At 43.1% G+C, this 17,536-nt stretch overlaps 1 protein-coding gene across 6 annotated transcripts in view; it reads left to right on the top strand.

Moving 5' to 3' along the window:
• Positions 1-17,536, top strand: part of ANKRD13B (ankyrin repeat domain 13B) — a 281,995-nt gene that overhangs the window by 223,160 nt on the left and 41,299 nt on the right. For all 6 annotated transcript variants that reach the window (XM_073565456.1, XM_073565446.1, XM_073565444.1 and 3 more), the window contains exons 3-6: positions 3,626-3,750; positions 11,617-11,662; positions 13,073-13,216; positions 13,302-13,491. In XM_073565456.1, coding sequence (XP_073421557.1) covers positions 3,626-3,750; positions 11,617-11,662; positions 13,073-13,216; positions 13,302-13,491 — 505 coding nt within the window. The remainder of the gene's footprint in view (positions 1-3,625; positions 3,751-11,616; positions 11,663-13,072; positions 13,217-13,301; positions 13,492-17,536) is intronic.

Raw genomic sequence — 17,536 nt, 5'->3', positions numbered from 1 at the left:
GGGCAAGACAGGCCTGTCCGAGGCCCTCTGCCGCTGGCGGGTAGTGCCCGCATAACCAGTGGCAGAGACCTGGGACAGGGCAACACCTCCTTGACCAGCTTCCTGGTCACCAGCTATCTGTGTTGCTGACCTGCAACTTGCTTCCTGGCAGTCGGATGGCTGGGACGGGTCCGAGGTCGATCGATGAAGAACCGCTCCCGGGACAGGTTGCAGGGTGCTGCTCCAGGTGTTGTGGAAAAAAAAGGTGAACATTAGTATCCAGCATTAACAAGACGGATCAGCTGTGGAATATAAATTAGGGTTAATAAGCCAAAAAAAAATTAAAAAAAAAAAAAAAATACTTACGCTCTGGTGGCAAGTACTGGTCGTAAGAATTCCAAGGCGCGATGATACCGATACTTGGTTCTTGTCCTTGCAGAAGAGCCACTGCGAACCTGTCCCTCAGCACGAACATCAGTGTTGAAACGGTCCTTCATCGAGCGCCAACGTGTGCGGACTTTGTTCACTGTTGAAACAATGAAAAAGAAAAACAAAATTAGGTTGGACAACACAATGATGGTATCTGTATTAACACACACACCTGAGTTGTCATCAATGCTGAATCACCAATAATTCAAATAAAAATGCATTCACTATTGAACCTGAGTACACATGTGTGTTTACTGCAAGTAGATCTCTTGCAGTAAACCCACATGTATCATCAGGATCAAGAGTGAACCATAAAAAAGACACAGCATTCAATACACAATGCGTACACTATTGAACCTGAGGACACATGTGTGTTTACTGCAAGCAGATCTCTTGCAGTAAACCCACATGTATCATCAGGATCAAGAGTGAACCATAAAAAAGACACAGCATTCAATACACACTGCGTACACTATTGAACCTGAGGACACGTGTGTTTACTGCAAGCAGATCTCTTGCAGTAAACACACATGTATCATCAGGAAAATACCCCCTTTGTAAGACGCACCCCCATTTTCCCCCCAAGTGTGGGGGAAAAAAAGTGCGTCTTACAAAGAGGATATACCTTATCGGGTGTAGGCCGCAGGGGTGTCCGGGCGTCTCCGGGTGTCCGTCGGCGCTGTGGGTGTCGCCGGGTACCCAGCCGTGTCTCCACGTGCCCAGCGGTGTCTCCGGTTCCCATCCCGGGGCTCTGCCGACATTTTGCGACAGGCCAGAGCCCGGGGTTCCCTCTGTATTGGCTGGCTCCGGCAATATGGCGGCCGCCACCGGGGACGGCGCATGCGCTGATGGTGATCTCGGGACTGAGATCTCGAGGGATGAGATTTCAGCGCTGAAATCTCATCCCTCGAGATCTCAGTCCTGAGATCACCATCAGCGCATGCGCCGTCCCCGGCGGCGGCCGCCATATTGCCGGAGCCAGCCAATACAGAGGGAACCGAGAGGGAGCCCCGGGGCTCTGGCCTGTCGCAAAATGTCGGCAGAGCCCCGGGATGGGAACCGGAGACACCGCTGGGCACGTGGAGACACAGCTGGGCACCCGGTGACACCCACAGCGCCGACGGACACCCGGAGACGCCCGGACACCCCTGCGGCCTACACCCGGTAAGTGTCAGCAGAGCCCCGGGCTGCTGCACAGACCCCCCTGGCAGCAGGACAAGCCCCCCTGATAGCAGCACGAGCCCCCATGGTAGCAGCACAGACCCCTGGCAGCAGCACAAGCCCACCTGATAGCAGCACGAGCCCCCCTGATAGCATCACTAGCCCCCCTGGCAGCGCGCTGCACATCAGAGCACCCTCTCATCCCTTCCTGCGGCCTGCAGTATCACCCCACTCCTGCTTCCTCCAGCAGCGACCCTGGGACCCCACTTCACTGCAGCCACCACCCCCAGTAAGCAATAAGACACCTGGAGTATAAGAGGCACCACCATTTTATTAAAAAAAGTTTTTTCCTATTTTTCTCCTCAAAATTTGTGGTGCGTCTTATAATCCGGAGCGTCTTATAAAGCGAAAAATACGGTAAATGTATAATAATAATAATAATAATAATAATAATAATAAAAAAAGGTATTTTAAAGAGAACCTGTCACATGAAAAAAAAACTCTATTAGCCTGCAGATATGGGGTTAATCTGCAGGCTTATAGCATTCTGAACCGCCCTAGTGTAGTAAGGGCCAGATTGGGGGGTGGTCCACTGCTTACCGCGCACAGACAACACAGAGACTAGGCGGAGGCAGATTTTCGGGTACAACAGGTCCGAATTTATTGGCCGTCCTCCTAATGACCATAGCCGCAGCTCCTTTACAGCCCTCCATATTCAGGCCCGGGTACCTGCACCTTCCTTCTGTCGTAGTGACGTTCCTCGCGGCTCTTTCACTGGGGCTGCCCTAGGCCTATCTACTGCCAGCGCTTCACCAGTCCGAGGTCGTCGTCAATTTGGTATCCCCGGGGCCTCGTCTGTTCTGCGGTTCTTCGTGTCGGGGCCACCCCCCTGACTTCTTTTCTCCTCAGTCCCCTGGTCGAGCTCTCCACTGCTGTTCGTTCTCCTTCACTGTCTCTTCTCCTCCTGAGCTCCTCCCGGGACTGGAACTGTCTGGAACCCCGTCCTGTCCTATTTATCTCACTGCTAGGGAAATCCCCTCCTGGGTTCCTGTCTCCCCGCCCCCCATGACTAAGTGGTTTCTAAAGCCATAAACTGCTGTCAAGTCCTGTACTCACGTTCCGCCTACATCTTGTGGTCAAACTAAGGTACTGCACTCCTTTTCCATATTCCCCAGCTGGTTCCCTTCTGTCATTACAACCATCCGTTTACAGTGCACAAACCGTCCCTTCTCCCTACAGACAAGTCCGTCCGTCAGGTCACCTTCCCTACACTACCGCCCACCTGTTTTTTTACGTGACAGGTTCCCTTTAAATAATATATTTTGTGCGGTCTGCTATTTCTATAGGATTCCCTGGTAGATTACACAGGACGTTCTTTTACATGATTGTGTGGCTCATGATTTATTGGCCGATTGTTTGGTTAAACAATGGGTGCACAACATAAAGGAGGAATAAAGATCTAATACACTTTTATTTTCATTCGCTGTACTTATGTGGGAAGTAATGTATCTTAGAAACACTAGGATTAAAGTGGGCAATACTTTCTGATAATCCTACGGTAATGCAACCCTGGTCCCATGTATGGCCCCTCCTGATCTCAATAAGTGTTTTAATACCGTCTGCTCGGGTGTAAGGAATACAATAATGTCAAGGCGGCCAAGGAATTCTCCTACTGAGACAGGCTCATACATTTCTCATCCCAAATCGCAAGCAGACCTAGAAAGCAGGACCACATTCCAAATTATACCCCGGAGTCCTGTGAATGCTCCTTATAAAGGTTTTAATCTCTTACTGGTTAATTAAAGTCATCAATGAGTGAAAATTGCCCGGTGGTCAATGGAAAATCATAGCAGATGAAGGATAATGAAGAAGGTGGCGACACCATTAAACTGTCTCTTGGCTGTGCCTATAAATTTATATGATGTGACTAATAACCAGGATTTAGTCATTGAACTAAGTATATCGGTTTAAAGACACTTTAAGAAATTTGGATTGTTCATCATTTACATCTTCTCACTGCTTCTTCTTATTAATTCGGTCTTTTATTGCCATCTAGTGCTTCAGGAGGCTGTCAGCACACGTGACCTAGAGCTGGTCCGGCTAGTTTTACGGCATCGTGACTACCAAAGGACCATTAAGCGCCTGGCAGGAATCCCCGTTCTACTGGAGAAGTTACGCAAGGTATGATGGATTCCTGTATAGCCTAGTGTGGATCTGTCCTCTTCATGTGCAGCCCCATGTAAGCACGGCTTTAGTGACTACCAAGTTGCCCTTTTCATTAATGCCTTCCAGTGGTATTGGATGTGTTAAGCAGATAGGAACTTGATCGGCTTCTGTAGATATCTTTACTTGGTTGGATTTTGTTGTTATAATCCAATTATATCACTATGGAAATTTCTGAAGAATGTACATAAACATGATCAGCACTCATTTATGTTTTCCATTCTGGTTTCTTGGTGTGGTTTTTTATTTTTAGATGTATACATTATGAGTTTTAAGCGCTGATAACGTTTCCTTGTTCCTGAACGAGCTGCAGTTTTTCCATGTGTTCATTTTTTTAGAGATAAAATTCAAAGGGACTTAAAAAAATAGCAAAATACAGAACATCACAGATAAAAACTCAAAGGAAGCGTAAGATGTAAACTTATGCGTTTATATCGGTCACCGAAAGATTACAGTTAAAAAGATGATAAAATACAATTTATTTAACAAAATACTGGCAATATTTAACCCCTTCAGAACTATGACATTTTTTTTTCCTTTTTTTTTTAATTTCTGGCTTCTAAAAGCTATAACTTTTTTTTTTCTGCTGGTATATGATGCCTTTATTTTGTTTGTTGTTGTAAAAGTTGTGTTGCTCAATGGCACCTTTTAATTTAGGTTACAATGTTCTAAATAATAATAATTACAAAATTGGGTAAAGTTCTAGAATTTTTCTAGAATTGACTAAAAAAAAAAGAAGTTCCGACATTTTTGTTTAGATTTCTTTTTCTAAAACGATATTTACTGTGTGGTACAAATGACGTGCTAAACATTATTTTGTGGGTCAGTATATAAAATGGAAATTGAAAAGAATAAAAAATTGTTTTGTGTCGCCATATTGAGTCCAATAACTTTTTTTTCTCATCAGTAGAGCCATGTTAGGCTTGTTTTGTTTTGTTTTTTTTTGCAGGGTTTTTGCTGTTTTTGAGTTCAAGCTTTGAAATTTTTCTTGGTACCACTTGGGAAAGCAAATTAATTTCTGATTGTTTTATTGTAGGTGAGGCGACCAAAATACAGCAAATCAGGCATAATTTGTTATTTAAATAATCGGGATGTAACGTATTTTTCGGACTGTAAGACACCTTGGACCATAAGACGCACCTAGGTTTTAGAGGAGGAAATTAGGAAAAAAAACTGAAGCAAAAAATGTGGTCAATTCTGTACTTAATATCCTGGTAAATATGGTCCCCTCATCCCCATCCTGATACACATGGCCCCCTCATCCCCATCCTGGTATGCATGGACCCCTTATCCCTATCGTAATATGCATAGCCCTCATCCCCATCCTAGTATGCATGCCTCCTCATCCCTTGCCTGGTATTCATTTCTCTTATGTATCTGCACACGTGACCGCCGGTAACAGCAGGAAGGCTCCGGCTGACACTGCGCCCTACTAAAGAGCAATGAATACTCACTGCTCTCTGCAATGAACAGTCCTGGTGAGTATTCCGGATGCTGTGCTCTGCTTGTGATCAGGGCATGACGTCCCTGCCATATGCTGCTTACAAGCCTAAAGCAGCTGCTGGCAACAGAGCAGGACGCTGCGAGGGAGCGGAGGAATATAAGTGTAATGGTTTGGTTTCTTTAATCTTTTCTGCTGGGATCATTCATACCAGGACCAGGATGGGGGCCAATCATATCAGGACTAGGATAGGGTCAATCATACCAGAATAAGGATGAGACCAATCATACCAGGAGCGGGATGGGGCCAGTCATACCAGGATAAGGATGGGACCAATCATACCAAGACTGGGATGAGGCCAATCATAACAGAATAAGGATGGGACCAATCATACCAGGAACGGGATGGGGCCAATAATACCAGGATAAGGATGGGACCAATGAAACCAGGAACGGGATGGGGCCAATCATACTAGGATAAGGATGGGACCAATCATACCAAGACTGGGATGGGGCCAATCATAACAGAATAAGGATGGGACCAATCATACCAGGAATGGGATGGTGCCAATCATACTAGAATAAGGATGGGATCATGCATACCAGAACTGGGATAGGGCCAATCATACCATGATGGCAAAAAAGAAATGAATATTCATTGCCCTCCACACTCATGGGCATGGAATGCAGTGAATATTCATTTCTCTTTACCAGCGGGCACAGGAGTTAGCCGCAGCTGCCGGCTCCTGCCTCTGTAACCCGCTGCTCCGCCAAGACCGCTCCCCCTCTTCCCCACCACAGCCAGAGCCAGTACATCAGGACTATAAGACGCACCCCTCAATTTCCTCCACATTTTGGGAGGAAAAAAGTGCGTCTTATAGTCCGAAAAATACGGTAACTTTTTAAAATATTTTTTAGTATTTTTTGAACTTTTTTAAAGCAATGTTGTTTGTTTTTTTTGCTACCCCTAGGGAATTGAACATACATTGTACAATACATTGTAAATGCAATACTTCTGTATTGCAGTATACTATCATTTTTTTTCCCCTGAAGCCCTGGCCTGTATGCAACATAAACATGTCTCAATAAAAGCTCATAAAATCCTGTTATTTTTTCAGAAATTGACAGTTTGCGTCACTTATTTAGCTATAAGTCCATTTAAAAGGACAGTTAGGAAGAGACATTTGTAGAAAAGATAGGGAAGTCTATTGGTGCACTTTTGCATAGTTTTTTTTATGCAACTTAAAAGCTACTTTCTACAGTACCACCACGAAATATCCTGCACACATTTTGTTTTTTTTTCTGACTGAATTGGAATACTGCAGCTTATTTTTGCAAATGTCAATTCTCAGCTTTTTTTTCACCATAGAAAGCAATGTAAAAATGTTAAAAAAAAAACCACAACGCATTTTAGCTGTTTTTTTTAGAATAAAATTAACTTTGTTAAACATGTACTGTAGACAAATGAAACACATAGTCTGCAGCAAAACACACCATAAAAAGCAGCAAAACCTGACTTTTGTGTGCAGCTTCTGTACTGCAAAGAGGGAAAGTTTTGCCTGCAGAAAAAAATGCAACTTGTGAAAATAGCCTAAAGGGCCTGTCACACTAAGCGATATCGCTAGCAATATCGCTATAACTTGTGACGTAGCAGCGATATTGCTAGCGATATCGCTGTGTGTGATACTTACCTACAACCCGCTCCCCCGCTGTTTATCGCTGATCGCGCGAGAACGTCCTGGACCGTTTCTCGTCGTCAGCTTCCTGCGGCGCTTCCTGCTATGACGAAGAGCGACGCGTGGAGCCGGGCGGGAGGACGCAGGATCGCCTGGTGTGACAGGTAAGTAGTGACCCCCGTCCCCAGCGATGTCGCTGGTGAGATCTGCCTGTATGGCAGCTCACTAGCGACCACTTAGCGATGTACCAGCGATCCTGACCGCGTCATATCGCTGGTCGGGATCGCTGGTACATCGCTAAGTGTGACAGTACCTTAACATTCTGGAGAATACAAATCTGACCCAAGGCTTGTTGATAGTATGGTGGCAGAAATCCATTGCAGAAAGAGACATATTATGAGTTTTGTTGAGGATCACGCTCTCATCTTTGTATCCCCCTGGTGTGGGCTACATCCGTTTTATTCACAATCGTCCATAACACATATCCAGCGTAAAACAAGATTCAGATTTTTCATCATCAGTGTTTTTGGCAAGTTATGTAGCTACTTTTCACTGTGGTAATAAGATACTAACAGTCCAAATATGAGCGCTGTCTGACATTGTGACCTTGTACAGTTTGTAGAGAGTAGATTTCACAGAAATGACTATATTTCATTCCGACTATTTGATTTTTCTCCCTGTAACCATCACTCTGGGAAAAAGATTCCATATTTCACCTGCTTTCTCAGTCCTCTGCTGGAAACTGATTTGGTCCCTGGAGATGTGCTAGTGACTAAGTGTTAATGTGCTTTTTCATGTCGGTAAATCCCTGTAGTCCTGGAAGGCCTGTTTATCTAGGGCTCTAAGTGGGTTACATTTCTCCAGAGGACACAAGTGCAGGAAAAAGAGGAAGGCTATTAGGTCCTATTATCATTGTTTATAACCTATTTATAGATCACTGGTCGATGGTTGCAAATCCATCATATGTTATTGCATTAAAGGTGTTATCCCACGAACAAAAGTTCCTTTCAATCAATAGATCTTGGAATAATAATAATTTCCACAAGTGGATGTGTTTAAATAAAATGTTCCTGTGCTGAGATAATCTTATAAATGTGCCCCTGCTGTGTACTGTGTAATGGCTGTGTCTTATGGTGCAGGAACATGGTCTGATCATACCACATCTCCTGGGCGGAGGAGGACGCAAAAGAGACTAAACAGACAGGACAGCACGGGATCACAGGAGAATTACTCATCCCCCAGAATAGAATCCTTCATAAGAGCACACATGTGCAAATCAGGCGTTCTCTCCAGCACAACTGTTACAACTCTTGGAGGGCTACATTAGCTGCATGTGTGGGGGTGTTTGAGATAAAACACATCAAATATCTGGCCTGGCTAGGGGCTAGCTGACTGTGATGTTTGATTGTATGTCAAAAATAAACAAAAAAGGAAAAAAAAATCACACCAGCTCACTAGTATGGGCTATTAAACAATCCTCGAAGGGTGCGGTGCACGGAAGAGTCCTTGGGCCGGATTTCTAGGTAAGGCAATTGGTATCGATGCTATGGAGATCCAGCTACCGTCCTAAAATACTTTACTACAAAACATCTTTTATTGATATGCTCTAAATTAGAAAGCTCTTAGTCATGATTAAGATCTTTTAACGCTCGAAACGCGTAGGTCATGTGTTTTTAATTTTATACATTTTCTACATTTTTAGAGCATATCCATAAAAGATGTTTTTATCATAAAGGATTCTTGGGTGGTAGCTGGATATCCTTTTCGTCTATAACAATGTTAGAAGTAAGTTGAGAAAGTTGTCCAAACAGTTGAAAAATTAAAAAATTATTTCCTTACACAAACAATGAAAAGGATTTAAAAAAAGATAATAAATTCATTGAATGTTTCTATAGATCCAATTGGAAATATTGCTCATAATATTGCTTAAAGTTGAAGGAACACTGAGCATGCCAAGCAAAGCTAAGTGCAACCTATGAATATTAGTGAACTGGAGGCCAATTCCTATGATGAATGGATATAGAGGATGTGCACACATCAAGTATTTAACGCAGAAATTTCTGTATCACTTGGCCGGAAAAATGCAGCAGCAAAAATGCGTTTTTGGTGTAGATTTTTCCCCATCCATTAGTATGGGTGAATTCTGCAGCAAAAAATGCTGAAAGAATTGACATGCTGCAAATTTATATCTGCACCAAATCTGCAAGTCACAAATAAGCAATGTGTGCATGTACCTTCAGGATTCTCATTCACTTTGCTGGAATCAGGAAACCCTTTAGATTTTGTTACAAATCTGCACACAGCCTAAAACTCCCCAGGAACACTGCCAGAATCAGGTGTCTGGTTATAGATCACATTTGCAGCAGGTCATAACAGCCAAAGAGGCTCTACTAAGTACTAAAGGCGCTTACCGTGAAGGGCTGAATAATTCTCATACTGCAGTAGTCATTAAATGTGGCATTTTGTGTTGAATTTGGAGGAACCACTTGTTAAATTAGTTTGTTGAGCTGTTCAGATTGTTCTTATTTGATTAGTTGATTGCAAACAAAAATGTTGTACATTTTACCAATAAACCTAAATTGCAATGGAGGGTGAATAATTTTGAATGATGTTATACATGGCCTGGTTGAGAACAACAGTGTCCTACTCCCAATATCCAGATCAAAAAGCAAGACCAGAAAACTTGAACTTAATAGTATTGAAGTTCTAGGCCAGATCTACCAATATGAAGAGAGTCGGGGAAAGGCCTGGGTCAGACTTGCGAGAAACTCCACAGGTCTCGCACGTCAATACCCGGCACTGCCGCCGGAACTCAGGACCAGAGCGTTCAGCTGCATGTATTTCTATGCAGCTGAACGCTCTGGTCCCGAGTGCCGGTGGCAGTTCCCGGGTATTGACATGCGAGACTTGTGCGAGTTTTTCGCAAATCTGACCCTAGCCAAAAAAACACAACGGTGAAGCCTCAGTATATAGTTGTTCAGTTAACCCCAAAGCATTTATTGTACTCACAAGACCAAATCAAAACAAGCAGTGGAGAGGTATCTAGCGCTCCAAACGGGTGATGCATTACAGCCTGGCACAACTTGTGTTTCGCACTCTCTGCTTCTTCTGGGCCCATATAATTAACCCTATCGATTTTTAAACTTTGAGATCATATAAAAACAAGAATTCACTAGGATTCTCAAATCACAAATCACAATCTTGATGCATTTTAAAAGCAAATACATAATAAAAAATAAAAAAAGCACATAGTCATAATACAGAAAGCAATAAAACAATGTGGCAGTAACAATAAAAAATAAAGGATAAACATTAGTCTAAATAAGATTTCAGTCCAAGTTCCACTTTAAAACCGTTAGGGGATAAAGTTCCTGTTGTGTAAATTCAGAAAGTCTCTCCTAAATGAATGTCTTTAATATGAATCCCGCCTCACCAATTTTTCAAAACCTTTTAAAAAAATGTAATCCATATGGCTGTTTTTTCTTTAAAGTGAAGGGCTAATAAAATACACCATATTAAAACAGTTTTGACTTGTCATAGCACTGATGTGATTTACATGCTTGAGTGCCCATGTGACCTTTTGGACATACAACATGAAAATTGAGGAGTGGGGTTCGAGAGCACATTTAAAATAGTAAGAGAGGTTTTGAAGCAAATTATTATTCATATGGATAAAAAAATATTTTTTGCAATTTAAAAGAATTTGAAAAATTGTCAAGATGGGTATCGTATTAGGGACATTTATTTAGGAGAGAGTTTCTGGATTTATACAATAGAAACTCTATCCCCTAATGGTCTAAAATTTGGAATTGGAATTGAAACCTTGTTTAGACTAGTATTTAATTTTGATTCATTGTTGTTACCATATTGTTTTATTTATTATTTTATGTGTTATGGTTACATTTTTTTTATTATTCTTATGTTTTCTTTTTTTTTAATGCATTGAAATTGTGTGTTTGTTTATGTGAGAGTTCCAGTGCATGCTGTATTTTTTATGATCTTACAATTTAAAAATGGATAGGATTGATTGTATGGGCACACCCTTGAATAAGCCAAGCAGGCGAAACTCAAATCAAGCCAGGGTGCAACGCCTGTTTGGACTGCAAATTGCCTGTTCTACATTTTTCGTTCTCACAAGATCCAAATTAAAACAAGATCTGGGGAGAGCAGAACTTCCATACCGTTGGAAGTTCAAGCTTACTGGCTGCTGTTCGTGATATTTGGAGAAGGGCACCATTGTTTTTCAAACAGGCAGCGTTTAATATCTCGCTGGGTTCCACCTTTATTAACTTGACTTTCGGATGTTGTGTTTGACTATTACTCATTCACACCTGCGGCAATATTCCATTACTCAGTAACTTTTTGATATTTATTTATTGATTTTGCTTATTTATGGGAATAATTTTGATTGTATCCTTAAATGTCAATATTTTGCCTTAAGGTAATCTTTCATGATCCTGACAAATTAAGCAATGTAAATACATTCGTGTCTATTTACAGATGACAACACAGGGCTGTAAATGTCCTCTGACGGATGTACTTTCGATTAATAATTCAATGGTGGCAATGCTGTAATAAATAATGGATTGTACTTAGTCTTATTAAAATATTTGCCTAATGCAAACCAGTTTTTGACATCAATAAAGTTCTGTTCTGTTGGTATTACTGCACCTGTTAAGTTCATAGAGATATTTTTTTTTCCTTTTAGGCGCAGGACTTTTATGTCGAAATGAAATGGGAGTTTACCAGTTGGGGTAAGTAATAAAATATACTATATGCTTTATTTTCGGGTAAAATTACAATAATGGTCATTTCAGATGTTCTTCACATCACACATGGACACCAGAAATAGCAGCACAATGACTTTTAATGGAACCCGACAGCATGATTTTACTACTGAAGCTAGTGGGATGGCTGAGTACATCCTGGTAGAAGAATAAAAAATGACACTTGCTTTGTAGTAATCCAGTTGAGAAATTAAGCTTTTAAACATGATGTAAATTAGTCTGGAAGAGCATTGGGGGCATGTTGATGCAATTATAAAAGCATCAGATACCAGTAGTAAACTTGTCCTGGCAAAATCCTTATAAACAACACCAAAAAAATGGATTTTACATTTAGATGCTCAGTTCATAGCCTCATTGAAGTGAAAGTAGCTGAGCAGCAATACCATGCAACATCCATGGTTAGGGGTAGCACTGTTTCTGAAAGAGAGCAGATGTGTTTTTTTAGTTACTGGACAGCGCTTTTAAGTCACCCCAATTTTTCAGGAACCAGTGTTGTGAAATATAATGTGTTTTACACTGTTCCTCACTGGAGATGGAAATCTAGAATAAAGCATTGTGCTGTTGTCAGCAGGATTTTGCTATCCCATTTGCGAGCAGCATGATGAGGCAGAGATCCTGATTCCAGAGATGTTTCACTTACTTTACTAAATGCTGCAGTTTTGATTAAAAAAATGGGCGGCCTGTGGGCAGGTCTTTCCTTGGTTTCTTTGGCTTAGAACAGGAAGATAAGACTCTGCCTATAGTCCAACCCCGGAGCATGGGCAAATCATTAACTGAAAACTTATAACACTGATCTCACAAGAATCACAAGACAGATTTCTTCACCCCAGGTGTCATTTTAAACAGTTTAACACTACCAGTCTGACAATGCCTGCAGTTTACGTAACAAAATCCTGCTGACAGGTTCGCTTTAAAAAAAAACAAAACACTTGCGGTTTCTTTATTATTGATGGGAGTGAAAAAATACAACCGGAAAACGACAGTAAAAAAAAAGGGGGAAACTCTGATGTGTTTGCAGGAAAAATGCTGTGTAAAATACGCATATTTTTGCTACGTTTTTGCCTCGTTTTTTACATGCTTTTTTGTTGTGGATTTTTCCCCACTCATTAGTATGGGTGAAATTTGAAGCAAACACCCTGAAAGAACTGATATGCTGCAGATTTAAATCTTCAGAAAATCTGCAAGGAAAAAATTAAGCAATGTGTGCACGAGACTTCAAGAATCTCATTCACTTTGCTTGTACTAGGAAATAATTCAGATTTTATGATGAAAGTTTGCAGCTAAAACATGATAAAAAACGCAGTGTGTGCACAAACCTGAAAAAAATTCATTTTTTTTTAAATTCCCAACACTTTGCTCATTTTTCCATTTCCATAGTGCCCCTGGTCTCAAAGATCTGCCCTAGTGATACATACAAGGTTTGGAAAAGTGGGCAGAACCTGCGTGTGGACACGACACTACTTGGGTTTGATCACATGACCTGGCAACGAGGGAACCGTAGTTTTATCTTCAAGGGACAAGGTGAGGAATTCTAGAACCTAAAATGTAGATGAGACTATTGCATTTTATATGCTCTTTCTAAATCTAGACCTAACTATATCTACAGACACCAGCGCCGTGGTCATGGAAATCGACCATGACCGGAGAGTTGTCTTCTCTGAAACTCTAACTTTAGGCTCCCAGGACCATGAAGTTCTGCTGGCTGCTGTGCAGCCCACCGAAGAACAGGCCTTGAGTCGTCTGACAGCCCCTGTGGTCACTACTCAGTTAGATACCAAGAATATTGCCTTTGAGAGGTGAGTAAGAAGAAAATGGGTATGGCAAAGGCTATAAAATTAAAGACCGATATCTTGGCTGAATCATTTTATGCATTGAATCCTGAAGTGTGAGTTCACCTTTGAATGTCAGTATACTGGGTAAGTATAGTCATTGTCTGCCTAAAAAGGTTACACATGATCTAAAGTGCTTGTGTGAGGAAACATACAGTCTATGCCAGGGGTGGGGAACCTTTTTTCTGCCGAGGGCCATTTGGAATTTTATAATAGCGTTCGGGGGCCGCATAAAATTATTAATAATGATGAGCGAGTATACTCATTGCTCGGGTTTTTCCGAGCATGCTCGGGTGTCCTCTGAGTATTTTGGCGTGCTCGGAGATTTAGTTTCTGTCGACGCATTTGCATGATTTACAGCTGCTGGTCAGCCAGAAAACATGTGGGGATTCCTTAACAAACAGGCATTCCTCACATGTATTCAGCCTGTCCAGCAGCCGCAAATCATGCAGCTGAGGCGACGAAAACTAAATCTGAGGTCCCCAATAGGCAGGAAAATGTTCCCAATAGGCAGGCAAATGTCACTATTAGGCAGCACAGGTCCCCTTTAGGCAGCACAGGTCCCCAGTAGGCAGCACAGGTCCCCCAATAGGCAGGTAACTGTCTCCAATAGGCAGGAAAATGTCCCCAATAGGCAGGTAAATGTCCCCATTAGGCAGCACAGGTCCCCAATAGGCAGGAAAACGTCCCCAATAGGCAGGTAAATGTCCCCAATAGGCAGCACATGTCTCCATTAGGCAGCACAGGTCCCCATTAGGCAGCACATCTCCCCAATAGGCAGCACAGGTCCCCATTAGGCAGCACAGGTCTCCATTAGGCAGAACATCTCCCCAATAGGCAGTACAGGTCCCCATTAGGCAGCACATGTCCCCATTAAGCAGCACAGGTCCCCATTAGGCAGCACATACTGACCTGGTGTTGAACACAGTGACTCCTGGATGGCCCCCAGGCCCCGCACACACAGCAGCACACGGTCACCACCGCACCGGTGACCGGGGTGATGAAAATGGCAGGCTGGGGTGATGAAGAAGGCAGGCCGGGGATGCAGGCCGCAGACTAGTCCAGCGCAGCTCACACTCTGGCGCGCGGTTACTCGTCCTCTTCATTAGTATCAGTGCGCGGGGGCCGCTGGGGTCCAGCGGGGTGTGCTCAGTCCCCGTCAGTGCGTGCACATATCTGCGTGGTATCCAGCGGGCTGGGCTAGGAAGCAGAGCAAGAGTGCTCCTCTGCTCCTCTGGCTCCTGCAACAAGGTACCCGATCGCAGCTCTGGAGCGGCTGCGGGCCTGATCAAATGATATGGCGGGCCGTATACGGCCTGCGGGCCGGACGTTCCCCACCCCTGGTCTATGCAATCCTCTTGTGGGAAATTAAATATGCAAATAGGCTCTTCAGAAAGGAACAGGACTTGAACTTTAGTGCCTCGTCTTGGAAGTAGAAATCCTAAAAGTTATTATTGACCCTTTAACAAGTCTTGCTATATGACTTAGTATAAAAGCCAAACCAGACACTCCATTTGCAGACATTTGTTTCTGGGTATTTGCTTCTCATCATTTCAAAACAAGAGATTGGATTTGTCTGGATGAGAGGCCCCTGACAGGGATCCAAGAGATAACGTCTCTCCTTGTGGAGATTGCCATGACAGATTAAGGAGACTTACTGGCCATGCGATGCTCGTCTATTAAGAGTAAGCTCCTCGAAACAATCTGTGTGGCGCCCCCAGGAGTCTGGTCGCCACAGTGGCATTGCCTTCCTCCAGGGAGGGTGATGTCAGGCTTGGAAGCAATGTAGTGTCTCTCTAGCAGTTATCCATAACATGCAACACAGTTCCCACTCCGGGCCAGCAGAGGGAGCTCTGAACCAGAATTGGGGGAGGAGTGCTCTTTGAGGGCCAGGAAGGGAGGTGGGAAGTCAGTTAGTGTGAGGAGGCCGAAGTGTGTGGACGTGGAGAGAGAAGCTGGGAGACTGAGCATAGTTGAGAGCTCGTTCCCAGGTGGAGCGCATGATCTGGAGCCTGGTCTCCAAGGTTGTTTGGATACTGACGGTCCTGCAACAGAAACCAGAGGAATAGGAAGCTGTAAATCCTCTATTCACATCTAAGACTCAGAGGCACAACAGCGACATGTGAGCCAAAGGAGATAGAAGGCTACAGCTGTCTGCCATACTAGGTAGATCTGAGACGAACAAGAAGGAGGAACTTCAGTGTAATACAGTACTGGATGTACCTCAAGTAAGCGCTAGGAATGAGACTACACTACCTATCTGCATAGAGAGATTCCTGAGTTGCTTCCAGGCTAATTAGCTCCTGTGCCATCTGTAATCTGGACCCTGGACTGCACTTACAAAGTAAAGGTAAAGAAACTACACTCTGCTGTGTCCTTGCCTTCTTCCTGCAACTTCTTCAGCACTGCTACATCTCTGTGCCAGACACTGCACCCTCTTCCCCAATACCGATCTACACTGCCCTGGGACTACAGCCCTGCCTGTGGAGGGCTACACCATCATTGCTGCACCACACCATCTGTCCCAGAGGATCTGTCTGCAGCGTCAGCTTAACATCTTCATTGAAGAATACCACAGGTGGCGTCACGAATCACTCATAAACTTTATTCCACCACTCTACCCCTTTTACATGGGCGCCCAGGGCCACGGACCGGGTCACCGCTGCTGTGACATTCCCCTCTGAGAGACCGGCCCGGTACCGAGTACCCCACAGCCCTGGGAGGGCGACCCATCTGCATATAGTGTGTCTGATTTAGCTTTTTGTCCTAAGTCATATGACAAGGCTCATTAAAGGGTCTATATTGACTTTTAGGATTGCTACTTCCAATAGATCCCAGTAGATTTTAAGTGTTCTTTATCTCTGAAGAGACTATTTGCATATTTAATTTCCCTGAGTAGTCCAGTCAAAATACGGTTTGACCCGGAACAAGAAAGCGTTATATGATTTTTTTTATTACTATTATATGTGAGGAACAACATATTAAAAGTTTTCCAAAAATTGATCACCACAAATGTCCTAACTATGACGTCATAAGACGATGACAGCCATCGCACTAAAAATAACGAATATTTCCTATTTAAAAGCTGTAGCTTTAGGTTACAGAAGAGTTTGCATTTTGTATACTATATATTTTCATATAACAATTTTTATACAAAGTTTTATACTAACTACATGGACAGGCGAGGTCATGACGTCATCAATGACGTCATGACATATATGTACATTTCTAGAAATTATAGAATTAATACACAGTGCATTTTAAGACCTACTTCATCACTGAATAAGCGTGTCAGGTCAATAGTCACTATTTTCATCATCAGACACTGCTTCCTCCCTCATATTGTCACAATGCCCTTCTTGACATGGTCCGCATACCCGTGAACAGGTAAGTCCGTGTCTTTTGCAAGTGCACCGAAGTGTACTACAACCACGAGAACAATTGCAGTGAATTATTTTCAGAAGTGTTTCTGGCGCGGGTGAAGTATCCATCATCACTGGAACTAGACTGTTGTTCTGCAGTTCCCATCCCCATTCAGTAGTGTCCATGGCCTCACCATTGTCCATTCAAAGCATCACTTGGAGGTAACTCCGAAGGGCATGATACTTGGTTGCAGAGGAGGTCGGTGGCAGTCGTTCAGGTGTAACAAAGATTTTGGCTGAACCAACTTTTTTGCAGAGAGTAGAATACCTCATTGCAGACAGATTGTCTCCAGGTTTGCCCCCGAACAATGCCACCATCGCTTTACACCCAGCGTCTTCAATCTCAGCTCTGTTTTTGTTAGGTGTGGAAAAGATTTTAGCACAGCTATTTAAGACCGAGTCTCCCTTCAAAACCTTGTGTAGACCGAGTTTTTTTCCAATTCCAAAAACCGTGGAAGTGGTATCGCAACCCGTGAATGCATGAAGGAACAGACGACTGCTGCAGACATGGTTTCCCAGGAACTTCTTCAAAACCTTAATGTCGTATACTGTTGCAGGACTCCCTTTATCCGAGTAGAAATAAAGCTTGT

This window comes from Dendrobates tinctorius, unplaced genomic scaffold, assembly GCF_039654945.1.
Source record: "Dendrobates tinctorius isolate UK_male_01 unplaced genomic scaffold, ASM3965494v1 ptg000016l, whole genome shotgun sequence".
Classification (NCBI taxonomy): Eukaryota; Metazoa; Chordata; class Amphibia; order Anura; family Dendrobatidae; genus Dendrobates; species Dendrobates tinctorius.
The sequence above is the reverse complement of the archived record's forward strand: the minus strand, read 5'-3'. Positions and strand labels throughout refer to the sequence as shown.